Here is a 14,635-nt window from a genome sequence, read left to right on the forward strand (position 1 = left end):
TCTCTCCCCTTCCCCTCCATCCCTGTGCACCATCTCCTTCCTCTCTCATGGTCTTACATCTTTGTCTTCCCCCTTCTCCCCTCCTATTGTCTGGCATATCTCTCCTCTCCCATGGTCCGGCATCTCTCTTCTTCTCTCCCTCTTCCCATGCTCTAACATCTTTCTCCCTCTCTTTCCTCCTTCCTGCAGTTTGGCATCTCTCTCCTTCCTGCAGTCTGGCATATCTCTCTCCCCTCCTTCCTTCCCCTTTTCCAGAATCCAACATCTCTCCCTTCTTTGAGTCATCTCTCCTCCCTCCCAGTGGAACATTCCTCCCTTCCTCCTCTCCACCTCTATCATGTCCAACAGTTCTCCCTCTTTCTTCCTTTCCCCATGTATACCATCTCTCTTTCCCTCCCACTCCATGCACCAAAGTCCAATCATTCTCATTTTCTCTTACCCCCCCCCTAAAAGCATCTCTCTCTCTCCCTTCCCAGCACCCCATCCATGTAGCATCTGTCCTTTCCAACCCCCTCCCAGCCTGTGCATCACGTGGAACAAAAATGACCCGGCCTCCTGCCCTTTTAAGGCCATCTGAGCTGGAGCAGCGCGTGGAACGAGCCAGCCCTGGATACATTTGCAAGGTCGGAGCAGTTTGTTCCTGCAACCTGTTCTAAAAAGAAAATGGTATGAGAGTTTATTTCTTTAAACGGGTTGCAGTGGATTCTGCCGTTAGCATCTCGTAAGGGCAGCTTTTTTTTCTGGTTTTAAAAAAAAAAAGTCAAAACATTTCAAGTTTCATTATAACCCAGGGCGCAGGGTAAGTGAGAATCGGCCGCGATTTTGGTCGGTACTAGACCGGTTTAACGGGTGTAAATGATGTATTGCAGGTGGGAGAAACATTTGTGGTTTTATAGAGATCGTTTGCATGGGGGCGGGGGGGGACTAGGTAAAAGCCGGATCCTTCGGGTTAGGGCTGCCACATGAGTCTGTGGCCTAGATATTTGGTGATTGTGTTTTAGGAGAATCTGTGTAAGGTTTTACCATGCCCTATAGGGCAGTGGTTCCCAACCCTGTCCTGGAGGACCACCAGGCCAATCGGGTTTTCAGGATAGCCCTAATGAATATGCATGGAGCAGATTTGCATGCCTGTCACCTCTATTATATGCAAATCTCTTTTATGCATATTCATTAGGGCTAACCTGAAAACCCGACTGGCCTAGTGGTCCTCCAGGACAGGGTTGGGAACCACTGCTATAGAGTGTCCCAGGGTGCTTTATTACTGCTAACCCAACCCTGTCCTGGAGGACCACTAGGCCAATCGGGTTTTCAGGCTAGCCCTAATGAATATGCATGGAGCAGATTTGCATGCCTGTCACTTCCATTATATGCAAATCTCTCTCATGCATATTCATTAGGGCTAGCCTGAAAACCCGACTGGCCTGGTGGTCCTCCAGGACTTGTGCTAAACTATTTCTACCAGAGCCCCAAAGGAGACAGTCCCTGATTGAGCGAGTTTACAGTCTTAAACGCTGATCCAGGCTTGGCTTTACCCTGTTGCATGAGTGAACGTGCAGTTTTGAGCTATTTGGGAAATTCGGTGGCAGAAACTTAAGAGTTGCTGCACGGGTGAAAACCAGCACTGGATCGCTCTGTTCCCTAATTGCAGCACGTGCTAGGTTGGCACGTGGGTTGGAAGTAGACACCCGCCTAGGCCTAGGCTAAGCTGTGCACAGAGAGAGGGCAAAGAAGATGAAAGCAGGAGGAATTTGAACGTAGTCTCGGGCATTATCTTGACTCCGAAGTTCAATGTTTGAAGCAACAGATCAGGCTTTTTTTTTTTTTTTTTTTTTTCCCCCCTAGCCCTTTGGTCCTTCATCTGTTTTATCTGTTTGTTTATTGCATACTTTATACCCTGCTAATGCAACAGGTCATTTACAGCTTACAATAAATTAATTGTTTAAAAAGAAAGGAATGCCATTTTTAAAAAGTAAAGCAGAAAACGCCCAATAATACAAAAAAAAGCAATCCATAATTTAAAAAAATTAAATGATTAAATTATCACTGGCTCCACAGGATCCTCACCAGACTTTAAAAAAAAAAAATTATTCCAAAGAAATATTAAACCTTTCTAAAAATACATTTTCAAAATTGAAACTAGGGTTTAAAATTACTTCTAGTAGCTGGCTGTATTCTCTGTTCGTCACTATAGCCCCCTTTTATGAAGCTGCGTTAGAGTTTTTTTTAAAAAAATCGCAGGCTGCTGCGGTAAAAGATCTGACGCTCATAGAATTCCTATAAGTTTTGGAGCTTTTTACCACAGTGACTTGTGATTTAAAAAAAAAACCCCTAACGCGGCTTCATAAAAGGGGGCCTATGCTAGCAGCTGAGCACCGGAAAAGGTAAATTTTTTATTTTATGTAAATGTACTCGGCCGTGTTGAAAAGGGAAGACAGATAGATATAATGAAGGAAGGTAAACAGCAGTGTGATGGTACCAGAAAAGTGAAGAATAATGAGCGCCAGCGAGAAAATATTGTAAAACTGTTATTTTATCCTTGTCTGGGAAGAGATTACTAAAGCAGTGTCTTACCCTCGCTAAGGGGTCCTTTTATGCTAACTGATTTAGCGCGCGCATAGAATATAATGGATGCCTTAGCATTTAGCACACGCTAAATCAGCATGCCTTAATTAAGGACCCTTAAGTTTTGGCCAAAAGAGGTGTCTGGAACACCCTAAGCCAGTGTTTTTCAACTTTTTTACACCTATGGACCGGCAGAAATAAAAAAAATTATTCTGTGGACCGGCATCGGTCCATGGACCGGTGGTTGAAGAACACGGGGCTAAGTTGTGGGCAAGACACCGCCCATCTCTACCCAATCTCCCCCCCGGACCCCGCCCCCATAATAGTACTAATTGCACCTTGCACGTCCTGTGCCTCATCTGGAAGCCTTCCCTCTGACGTTGCAACGTCAGAGAGAAGGCTTCCGGTTCAGGCGCAGGATGCCCTTAGGAGCCACTGCCCATGGCTTTGTGCACTGAATCAGTTAGGAAGAGGGAGCTGGCTCGAAGATTGCACTGTGGACCGGCAGTTGAAGAACACTGTTTTGGGCCTGATGCACGTGCTGGCCCTGTGGACCTGCAGGAAATTTCTGTGGACCGGCACTGGTCCACAGACCGGTGGTTGAAGAACACTGCCCTAAGCGACCTTCTCATGAACTCTCCATCGTACCAATCTCTCAGAAAACCCCTGAAAACCCACTTATTTGACACGTTTGCCTGAACTTCCAAACACCTCACTCAGACTAACCACCCCTCCACCCACCCATACCCACTTTAAACCTATGAGGTAATCTCCCAAAACCCTCCACTCCCTACGCCCTTGATGTGTACCGACACCTGTTCCCACAATATCCATTTTGTACTTCTCCATTACTGTATACCATCTTGAACTGAACAGGTATGACGGGATATAAATAAAGCTATTATTATTATTAAAACTGGTCCTAAAAGGCTGTGGCTAGTCCTGAATTTCAGTGGGGGGTGTATGCAAATTAACACTTTCGACATTTTATTTCCGTGTAGTGGTCAATCCACATATTTGTGTAATTCTGCAAACCAGACCTGCTTGTGGCATTTGAAAATTGGATTTCTGTAATTTCTATGACAAGCTAAAAAAAAGAGAAAAGTGAAATTTTGAGTCGGAAAGTATTTTGTTGTCACATCATTTTCAAGCATTCAGAGAGTTCTTTCGCTCCTATGAGGTGGCCCAGAAGAGCTCCAAATATGAGCCAAGCTAAACGATTCCAGTGTGGTCCCACTAAAAGTACGGCTTATCTGATATTGCGGCAGCTTGAGGAGTAATAGGCTGGACTGAAAATTGGTCCTGACAGTCAAAGCTCAGCAGCCCAATCTATGCCATAATGTAATGTAATGTAATTTATTTCTTATATACCGCTACATCCGTTAGGTTCTAAGCGGTTTACAGAAAATATACATTAAGATTAGAAATAAGAAAGGTACTTGAAAAATTCCCTTACTGTCCCGAAGGCTCACAATCTAACTAAAGTACCTGGAGGGTAATAGAGAAGTGAAAAGTAGAGTTAGAGGAAAAATAAAAATAAAATAAACATTTTAACAAGACAGCATTGATCTAAATACTTTGGAAGGTAGAAGAGAGGAGAGAAAGGAATAGAAGCAGAAGGGGGAGCCGTTGAACAGTAGAATTCTGGAGAAATTTAAATGATAGAAATAGAACAAAACAAAGACAAAAGGCAAAACAATAGATAAGATTAAAGATAAATCATAAGCTGGAAAGAAAAATAAAATAAAACTTTGTCTTCAATCCACGTACATCTGGGCCTACAATGGAACCTTTGGCAGCAGAAATCGGGGAAACGCCACTGGGGCCGAGGAATATTTCCCAGTGGCTCGTGCAGCTGTGGTTACTAAGCGATTCCATGTCGCCTGGAAAGCTGAGAACCACCTTGGTTGAAGGCCGTTAGATGAGAATTGCACATCAATAGATGTCGGGCTGCAAAACCAGGACTGGCTTATTTGAGTCAGGTTATGTGGAACTGGTTGGGGATGCTATGCCCGACGGAAGAGGGGGGACACAGTCGATGAGGTGAAACGGAAGCGTCATGCTGTCGGCCGTGGAGAACTGCGATAGCGAGGGCACTGCGTCTCATCGGCACCGTGCCATGACCCAAACGGAGAGGAACATCTGACATGCGATCCTTCAGCAGATGGGGTCATGACTGCGTTTACCTCTTTGATATCGGACTTCTTTTTGACAGGTAGAGCTTACGGTTCTATTTTCTCCCAGATCCCTCTCTTTATACGGGTATTAACTCATCAACTCCACCCTAGGAATTATCTGGATTAAGCTCCACGCCTACCACTCGGCTGTCTGCCACTAATGCAGCACCCACGTTGAGAACGCAGGCAGCCGTTCCTCCTGGAATTGTTCATGATAACAGACTAAGCAGGGCTAGTGAGGGGGGTGACTTTACCCCCTTCTAGTCTCTTTTTTTAAAAGATTTTCCCAGCAAACCACATTACCTTCTCTGAAAATGCGGCGTGTGGGTCTGTCCAGGACTGGGAGATTCGAGCATGTGATGGACGAAGCGCTTTCTCTCTCGTCTTGGCCTCTGGTGCTCGGATGCTTGCCGCTGACTGGCTGCCTGCCAAGAGGCAGAAGCAGGCGAGTAGCTGTAACCAGGGAGGGTCGAATGATGCTTGGTGTGAAATTTGTATGAAAGGTGATTCTTAAATTCACCTTTTTATTAAGTTAAAAGGATTATGCACAGGTCATATGAATCGGTACGCATTTTGAGAGCGTGAGACCAAACAATGTAGTGTCTTCAGACTCTAGTAAATATTTAGTGTATTATCATACTTACAAAAAATATTCTGGGACCAAATTCATTGATCCTTGTTTTGCTGTCCTTTCTCAAGAAACCTCTGAGAATGCCTCATGCCCTGGTTCTGTCTGTCCATTTGTCTACCTGTGACCCTTTCCCTGCTAGTAAGAACATATGATTTGCTGCTGCTGGGTCAGACCAGTGGTCCATTGCGCCCAGCAGTCCGCTCACACGACGGTCCTTAGGTCAAAGACCAGTGCCCTATTTGAGTCTAGCCTTACCTGCGTACGTTCTGGTTCGCAGGAACTTATCTAACCTGTTCTTGAATCCCTGAAGGGTGCTTTCCCCTATAGCAGCCTCTGGAAGAGTGTTCCAGATTTCTACCACTCTCTGGGTGAAGAAGAACTTCCTTACGTTTGTACGAAATCTGTCCCCTTTTAACTTTAGCGAGTGCCCTCTCGTTCTCTCCACCTTGGACAGGGTGAAGAATCTCTCTTTCTCTACTAAGTCTATTCCCTGCAATATCTTGAATGTCTCGATCATGTCCCCTCTGTCTCTTCTTTTCAAGTGATCAATGCTAAGCACCAACGGTGAAGCTTTTGATTTACAGTAATGTAGCCATGCAATCGGGCAAATTGCAACGGGGACAAAACGAAGTATAACCGTGGTACTGGAAGCAAACTACTGGGTAGAGCAATGGTTCCTAAAAGCACTGGGTTGATTCCTCAAACGGGATTCAGTGGATGGAGTCACAGAAACCCCTCTAGGAGCCCTTGGCCTACTGTCTGGTAAATATTTTGTGCGACAATCTGCCACGCTAGCCATAAGGGCATCCAGCCCCTTTCCAAATAATATTTACCCTTTAAAGGACAGTTTATTGAATGTGCCTTTAAAGGCCGAGTCTCCTGCCCGTTGCCTGATCCAGATAGAATAAGCAGAGACTTTGCTCATAACCTCAACTATATAATCCACCCCTTTTACGAACGAAGGGAACGGACCGACATCCTCTGAAGGAGACCGACGGAAATTGGTATGTGCCACAAAGAAGGCCACTGCTTTAGGCTATGCATCATGTCTACTCTGCGATCCTGTTCATCCGCATCCTTCAGTATTACATCTCCCTCACTTGGCAGAGAGTTGCATTTCATCTCCTGGGCTTCTAGGGAGTCCACTTGGATTGTGTAAACAACTGCTGACATTCCTGAGCCATAGGGTATAGCTTGGACATGGTCATGACCACCCTTAATGTAACCAAAGTTTAATTTATAGCTATGTATTTTTTTATTCACCTGGGGAACTGGATTGTGTTGGTTCCGGCGAGCAGGTTTGTTGTGCTGTGGTTGTGGTGTCGCGTTTGTTGTGATCATTGCTGCGGGGTGGAGGGAGCGAATGTGTGCCAGGGTGAAGGGAGCATCCCAGATGAGTAATACACTTCCCCCTCCCCATTCGCGGTTTCCCTACTCGCGATTTCACATAATCGTGATTTTATTTTGGGGGGGGTGAGGAGGAAACCGCCCCCCCCCCCATATTTTTGTCTTCCCCTCCGGAATCCCAGCCTTACCTGGTGGTCTAGCTGGTTTTCGGGGCAGGAGCGATCTTCCTACGCTCCTGCCCCGTGCAGATAGCCATTAGGAAATGGCTGTGGGGAGTTCCTGTAGGTTATAGAATACTAGAATTTATGCCAATAATTTACATGTTTAAATGCTAGGTACTGTCTTAAAATTGTGCTCCAAATTTGGCTAGTGCGCAGCTGTAATGGGGGTGTACATGTGGGTGGAGCCTGGTGGGCATGACAACATACAGTGTGCACAAATGATAGAATACCATCAGTTGTATGCATTGCATGCCGCATTTAGGAATGTCAGCTTACACCAGGCATTCATCTGCTATAAGGGCATACCAAAATTGTGGCATGCCAGTGAGCCTTTATGCTGGTATTTTGTAGTGTCTTTTTTAAAGGGCTTAAAGCTCTGAATTCTGACCTCTACCATAGAGAAACGACCCTTCTCCTCCATCAATGTATACTCACCTGCTTTCTGTTTCAGACGTGCCAAATCAGTCGGATGTCTTATTTCTATCTCCTGCCTGGTAGGGTCCGGAATGAAGATGAATTCACTCATAAGAAGCTCATTTTAAATACAGAGCAACAGAACTATTGATGCAGATTGCACACAGGTAGGTGGTGGCCTCTTTTGCTTCCACCTTGCTTATTTCGGTTAGTAGAGGGTTAAAAGCATTGCTTAATGTTTGCATTTAGACTTATGTGGTTTTGAGGAGTTTCCCCGTACCCCTCTCTTTTATATTTGCACTCCAGGACTCGCTAGAAGCTTTGGTACTGACTGAGGGGGCGGAGCTCATCCCAGAGTGATGGGAGGTGGAGCATGGAAACAAAACTGGGCTCTCTACAGCCTTCGTGGCTAATGAAGGTTTTACCCGCTGTTCAAGACTCCCATTCCTGTGTACAAGAAAGAAAATTAGCAAGGTAAGAACCTTAGTTATATATGTTAACCTGTAATCCGTTCTGAACTATTTGGGGAGAATGGGATAGAAAACCAATTAAATCCCCTTTCCAAAATGACCACCTCTCTCTCCCCGTGGTCTCCTCTCATCCTTCCTAAAAAAAAGTGTGAAATTCATCCCATTCCTCTGCCACCCAAAATGCAAAAGAAACCCCTTCCATACTCTTTCGTTGTCCTTACCTGCAAGAGTCCCAAGGTGAAAACATGGCTGAAGCAATTAAAATTCAAAATGGTGTTAGCAGCCCTGAAACACCCCCTTTTTTTGGCATGTGAAGAATTAGCTAGGTATCAATGCTAGTATTAGGCCGTTCTGTTTTTAAGACTGGTTGAAAATTCCCCTGAAGCAGGATAGTGTTTACTAACCTTCAAGACTGTCAGGCTGGCTGCAATTCAGTTTTACGTGTGAAAGTCTTGTTTACGTAAGTAATTATTTTTTTTTATTCTACAGCCTAGCTTAATTTGATGTAAAAATGTGTTTCTAACACTCTTACCAGGACAAACCTTGTTCAGGGCAGCATACAAGCAAATTATAATTAAACCTATCTATACATCTCATACGCCCAGATTCACTGTTGGCCGATTCTCTGCCCGATTTTGAAACAGCGATTGATTCACTTATCTTTTTTGCATGCAAATGATTGTTGCACGGGGGTGGAAATCATTTGCATGCTAACTCCCCGACTCAGTCGCTCCGTGAAAATATGGCTTCGCTCCTGCCATATTTTTAAGTGTGGGTTGAGTGTTCGGCGGGTGGAGGGTGTTTGGGCAAAGGAGGAGGGACCGGGCATCCCTCCTGCCATTTGTAGGGGGGAGGGGGAGGCACGTTTGTCAGGGGGGAGTGTTTTTTTGACAGGTCTTTGCTTGTCTTTTTTTTTTTTTAATTCAGTTTTTTTTTTAATGGGATAGATATTTGTGTGTAGCACATGTAAAATATCTGTGCCATGGGGGGAAAAATGAATATAAAAGACAGGCAGACCTGTCAAAAAACTGGCAGACCTGTCGGTAACACAGTTACCGACGGGTCTGCAGCAGTCGGGTTTTAGGATAGTAAAACCCGATTCAAAATAGCCAAGCAATTGTTAGTGAATCGATCACTTGGCTATTTTACATGGGGTTTTACTAATTTGCATGGGTGGATCGGAGAGGAGATTAATCGGACAGCAGTTTAGTAAATCGGGTCAGGGAACAATCGTAAAACTGTCTTTGCGACCGTCGTTAGAGGATCGGTAAATTTAGTGAATCTAGGCCATAATCTTGTTTTGAGAACGTGCACCCTTTACATTTTTCACACTATTTTTTCACATTTTCTGATCTGATATGCAAAGAAAAAGAGCAAAAAGGATTTTCTTTATTGAAGAATTGATCTTGGGTACTTATCATTTGTGAATTTACATTTTCTATATTGTATTTTTAAGGAGTAAGTGTTTTGTACTTCAGTTGTTTTTTTTTTTTTTTTTTTATATTTAGTCTCAAATGGAACAGAAATTTGATAACTGATCTGGTGATTGAATTTTGCAAACTTGTCGTCCTGAATGCGTTTCAGTGCTGCTGCTTAGGGGCCTCTTTTACAAAGCCCGATAGCGTGGGCCAATGCGGTAAACGCTCTGACGCCCATAGGGACTGAATAGATGTTGACATTTGCTGCGGGGCACTTGCAAGCGCAGCTTTGTAAAAGGGGGCCTAAGTGAATAATGCTAACACCAGAATTAACTGGTGGAAATTAACATTAGCTAAGCCGGTCACTAATGGTAGGGAAGTATGGAGCTAGGTAGGAGAAGTGAGGAATGAAAATTATAAGGTGTATGATGAGGTGGGGTTTTGTAAGGGGGTTTGTGAGTGGTGGAGGTAAGGCAGCAATGTTTTGAGGGAAGCTGTTTAGGGATTGGTTGGAATTTTGGTGGTTTTTAAAGGGTAGGGTAGGATTGAGTTTGGGAAATTTTCCCTCCCTGGGTGTGTTTATATTGATTTAATGAGAATTTTATGGGATTGGGATGAGGGATGAAATGTGAGCCTCATAGGCAGCTCCACTGTGAGGGAAGCATGGCCTGGCGTTGCCATAGGCCATGTTTTTGGGGGTTGTTGAAAGATGCATGTTAATGGGGAGCTAGTTTTGGCACCGAATAGCTCCCTCTGGTGGTGAAAATGTTATGGGGGTTTGTCGAAATTTGATGGACTTGTTCAACATTTGGAAATGTTTGGGGGATGGAAATAAAGCTGCGGCCAAACTGATCGAGCCACAAAATTATTTGTTGTATTTATTGGTACAATTGCGATTTGTGGGTGGTGACGAAATGTGCAAATACTAATGTTATGACTCATGACATTGTTTAATGTGTCCAATTTGTGCTTATTCTTTCTCCAGAGCATCTGATATTCGGAGAATTCAGCCAGAAGAATGCCAGATCATTTAGCACCTGAGAGAATCGTCCTTTATCAGATAGGACTGATCCATTGGCAATACTCGCTTTTTTTTTTTTTACCTTTGATATTTCTGAAAAAAGAGGTTAAAATACAAACTTCAAATATAATGTTAGCATTAAGAAAGAATGACCTAAATCATTTTGTTTCTATTTTATATTAAATAGTTATGTGACTGTTTGTTTTTTAAGCAGGGGCATAGCTAACTCTCCAGTTTTGAGGGGGGGCAATGCATTCCCTCTCCCCAGCATATTAAAAAATACTTTTGCGGGTGGGGATGCTGAAGCCCTTCCCAGCCACTGAAATTCACTGCCGAGCTGTTCTCCCTCTTCCTCTTGCAGAAACTGGGAAGTTGGTGTTACGTCGGCAGCTGCCAACGCCTGGACTTGTTACGGTGTGAATATTCACAGCAAGATATGGATGTTTATATTGTTGAAACCTACAGATTTTGAGGTGGAGGTAAAAAAAAAAAAGAGAGAGAGAACTTTGCTCCATATTCTTGGAAGGTTTAAAAAGCCCATCATTGCTTGTCATGGAAGAGAAGGAGCATGCATGGAAATGGGATTCTGTGGTCTCATGTACTAAACAAGCGCATATCATTTTGGGTTGTAAAACTAGTCATGTACATAAGTTATCTTGTCCTTCGGTCAAAGGTTCTCGATCAGCCAGCAAAAGTACTCCTCCATTGTCCTTCGGTCAAAGGTTCTCGATCAGCCAGCAAAAGTACTCCTCCATTGTCCTTCGGTCAAAGGTTCTCGATCAGCCAGCAAAAGTACTCCTCCATTGTCCTTCGGTCAAAGGTTCTCGATCAGCCAGCAAAAGTACTCCATCATTGTCCTTCGGTCAAAGGTTCTCGATCAGCCAGCAAAAGTACTCCTCCATTGTCCTTCGGTCAAAGGTTCTCGATCAGCCAGCAAAAGTGCTCCATCATTGTCCTTCGGTTAAAAGTTCTCGATCAGCCAGCAAAAGTACTCCTCCATTGTCCTTCGGTCAAAGGTTCTCGATCAGCCAGCAAAAGTACTCCTCCATTGTCCTTCCTATTGACTGCACTATGGAATGACCTTCCCGTTCAGATATATATGATCATGTATTTCTTTTCAAGTTTTTTTTGTAAAATTTTAAAAACTACGATGTTTCAACGTTTTTTTTTAGAATGTAATTTCTAATGATCTATCTTAAAATCAACACATCTTTGTAAACATTTTTATTATTGTAAACATATTTTTATTGTAAACCAAGTCGAGCCCTATATCTTTAGGGATGATGCGGTATATAAATCTAAGATTAGATTAGATCACTAACTAGTTTCCTCTCTCATCTTACCTTCAAATTCTGGGAGAGAATTACAGGTGTAAAAGCAGGTAAATGTTATCAGTAGTTTAGTACTATGGAAAGGTATCATGAGGGGCTGCTGAAAATTTCTCAGCCCAACCAAGACGAGAATGATGTGACATTGTGAAACTTACAAGTTATTCCACACTTTTCTTGACACTTTGGGCTCCTTTTACAAAGGTGCGCTAGGGCTTTAACGCGCAGAATAGCGCGTTCTAAATTGCCCCGCGCGTGAGCCGCTGCCGCCTCCTTTTAAGCAGGTGGTAATAATTTTGCTAGCGCGCGGTAATTTTGTGCGTGCGCTAAAACCACTAGCGCACCTTAGTGAAAGGAGCCCTTTGTTTCATTTCGTTTCATTTCATATCATTGAAACAAAAAGTATCAAGAAAAGTGTAGAATAACTTGCAAGTTTCATGGCTCCACATCATTCTCTTGGTTGGGCTGAGACCTTTTCAGCGGCCCCTCCTATTGTGATGTCATAATGCCTCATTCCACCAGTGCCGAAGAGCCAATCTCATCGGTGATGTCACAATGGCCTGGATTCCCTATACTTGTGCCCATTTGCTAGATGCATTTGCCTCACTGAAATGAAGTGTCAAGAAAAGTGTGGAATAACTTGTAAGTTTCATGGCTCCACATCATTCTCTTCTTGGTTGGGCTGGGAACTTTTCAGCAGCGAACCACTGAGTGAAACCAGGAAAATGGTACGTGGGATTTCTTGAAAACAATCCTCAAATGCGAAATAAATCCCACTAATAAAGGTACTCAATGAGATAGTGGAGAGAAATGGTCTCAGAAACCTGCTTGGATAAGGATATTTTAATCCCAACAAGGTATTTTTATCACTGACCAAATTACCTTTACCTCCTTATTTGTGTTGTCAATTTCTACTGTCATAAATTCATTATTTTTTTACTTCTTCTTTTTTGAGTTTTTTTTTATAAACAGCAAAGAAATTTTTACTTATTTTAAAGTGTGCAGAGTACTGACAAGACCGACGGGGACCCGTTTCGCCACTAAACGTGGCTTTTTCAAGGGTTCTCAGGACACTTATTTCAGCAGCCCCTCGTATTGTGATGTCATAATGCCTCATTTACACCAATGTCTAAGAGCCAGCCTCATTGGTGATGTCACAATGGCTTGGTTTCCCTATCCTTTGTCCCCATTTACTAGATACATTTGTTTCACTAAAATGAAGTGTCAAAAATGCGGAATAACTTAAGTTTCATGGCTCCACATTATTCTCTTCTTGGTTGGGCTGAGAACTTTTCAGTGGCCCCTCATTATACTTAAGGACTTTGAAACTACTACTAATCATTTCTGTAATGCTGCTGGATGGACGCAGTGCTGTACACACTATGTACAGGTACTTTTCTCTGTCCCTGGTGGGTTCACAATCTTAAGTTTTTGTACCTGGGGCAATGGAGGATTTAAGTGACTTGCCCAGAATCATAAGAAGCTACAGTGGGACTTAAATTCCCCAGGGTCGCAGTCTGCTGCAATAACCATTAGGAATTCCATATAGAGGACATGGATGTGGTTTGTCTCTCATGTGATCCTCTGCTGCCATTTTAGATATGATAGATGAATAAAGCTTTTATTACACTCAGTACATATAAATGGTTTCTTTGACATGTGGATCCTCTTCCATAGTCACTGTGTGTGTGTAAATATATATGTTATTACACTCAGTACATATAAATGGTTTCTTTGACATGTGGATCCTCTTCCACAGTCACAGGTCGTAAGTTGATCCAGACGTAAGTTGGCTTTTGTTAATACAGTACTATTTTTTTACCCCTCCCCGCGTACCTTTTCCCTGGTGGTCCAGCGGTGTATCCTGCACCGAGCCCCTTCCTGCCGATGTCAGCGGTCAGAAGCAAGTAGCGCACCTGGGCCGGCACGCGCAGGAACGAGTTTTTTTGGAACTCCTGCTCTGCCCTGCGCCACTCACTGAAACACTGCCGCCAGTTCTCACGGGACTTGTGGTTCTCGCGGCACGCACGCACATGCATGCATTTCGTTAAGTTAGTTAAGTAGTTGGTAAAGTTAATTAGATTCATTAGTTAAGTGTTAGATCAGTTAAGTAGTTAAGTTACTTAAAGTTAATTAGATTCATAGATTAGTTAGTTAAGTAGTTAGTAAAGTTAGGCAGACCAGACTGTGATCATTGCACTGGTACATATAAATGGTTTCTTTGACATGTGTTTCCTCTTTCAGTATCCTGGACTTTCATCGTTCCCTCCCCCCCCCCCCCTCTTTTTAGAAAGCCGCGTTAATCGCGCCAACATTCATAGGGAATCGCACGGCTTTGTAAAAGAAGCCCTTTCTTAGTTGACCATCGCTGGTCCCAGCCAGGTTTGCTAGACCTGCGAGTGGATTCCACAAACTATATTCTCTTTATTTAAAAATTTTATATTGCCAGTCTTAAAACTTTTTGGCGATTGCCAGCACAATACAGAGTTCATCGACAACCATATTTTGCAAATCATCTCTGAATAATTCTTTTGCCATCTAAACTAACATCTGTAGGAAACGTTTTACAGTTCTTGTGAAACATTGAGTAGCCTCCCTCTTTCTGTTCTATTCTTCACCGTTTCTTAGGGTTGGTGGTTTTTTTTTCTTCATTCAGACCCTTATATCTTATATTAAAATTTTGATTGAGCACTTAATTTGGTACAGATTAGTCTCGGAACAACAGCGGCCTCAAGTTTAGAAGCGGTTCAGTTATTGCCTTCATACATGTCGATGCAGCGAACTATCGAGGAAAAAATGAGCAAATGTATCGATGGGAAATCCGCGGTCAGTGCAAGAAATCCAAATTCCAGATCAGTTCAAAGTAACATTTTGGGGAACGTTTTCTGTTGTGGGATTCTGGAGGAAACGATGAAAAATGCATTTTCGTTTTAATCACAAGCTAACATTAATACTCTTTGAGCAAAATGGCCACTGGTTCGTGGATGGGACATTTAAACTAGCGCCTGAATTGTTCGTGCAGATGCTTTTGTTATGATTCAGCTCA

The 14,635-nt window shown here is 43.3% G+C and overlaps 1 protein-coding gene across 1 annotated transcript in view; it reads left to right on the forward strand.

The window, feature by feature from the left end:
* Nucleotides 1–567: 567 nt before the first annotated feature.
* Nucleotides 568–14,635, forward strand: part of UNC93B1 (unc-93 homolog B1, TLR signaling regulator) — a 74,583-nt gene continuing 60,515 nt past the window's right edge. Inside the window, exons 1-2 of the mRNA XM_033920185.1 lie at nucleotides 568–666; nucleotides 7,390–7,519. Of these exons, the coding sequence (XP_033776076.1) occupies nucleotides 7,503–7,519 (17 nt within the window). The 5' untranslated portion in view covers nucleotides 568–666; nucleotides 7,390–7,502. The remainder of the gene's footprint in view (nucleotides 667–7,389; nucleotides 7,520–14,635) is intronic.

This window comes from Geotrypetes seraphini, chromosome 14, assembly GCF_902459505.1.
Source record: "Geotrypetes seraphini chromosome 14, aGeoSer1.1, whole genome shotgun sequence".
Taxonomy (NCBI): domain Eukaryota; kingdom Metazoa; phylum Chordata; class Amphibia; order Gymnophiona; family Dermophiidae; genus Geotrypetes; species Geotrypetes seraphini.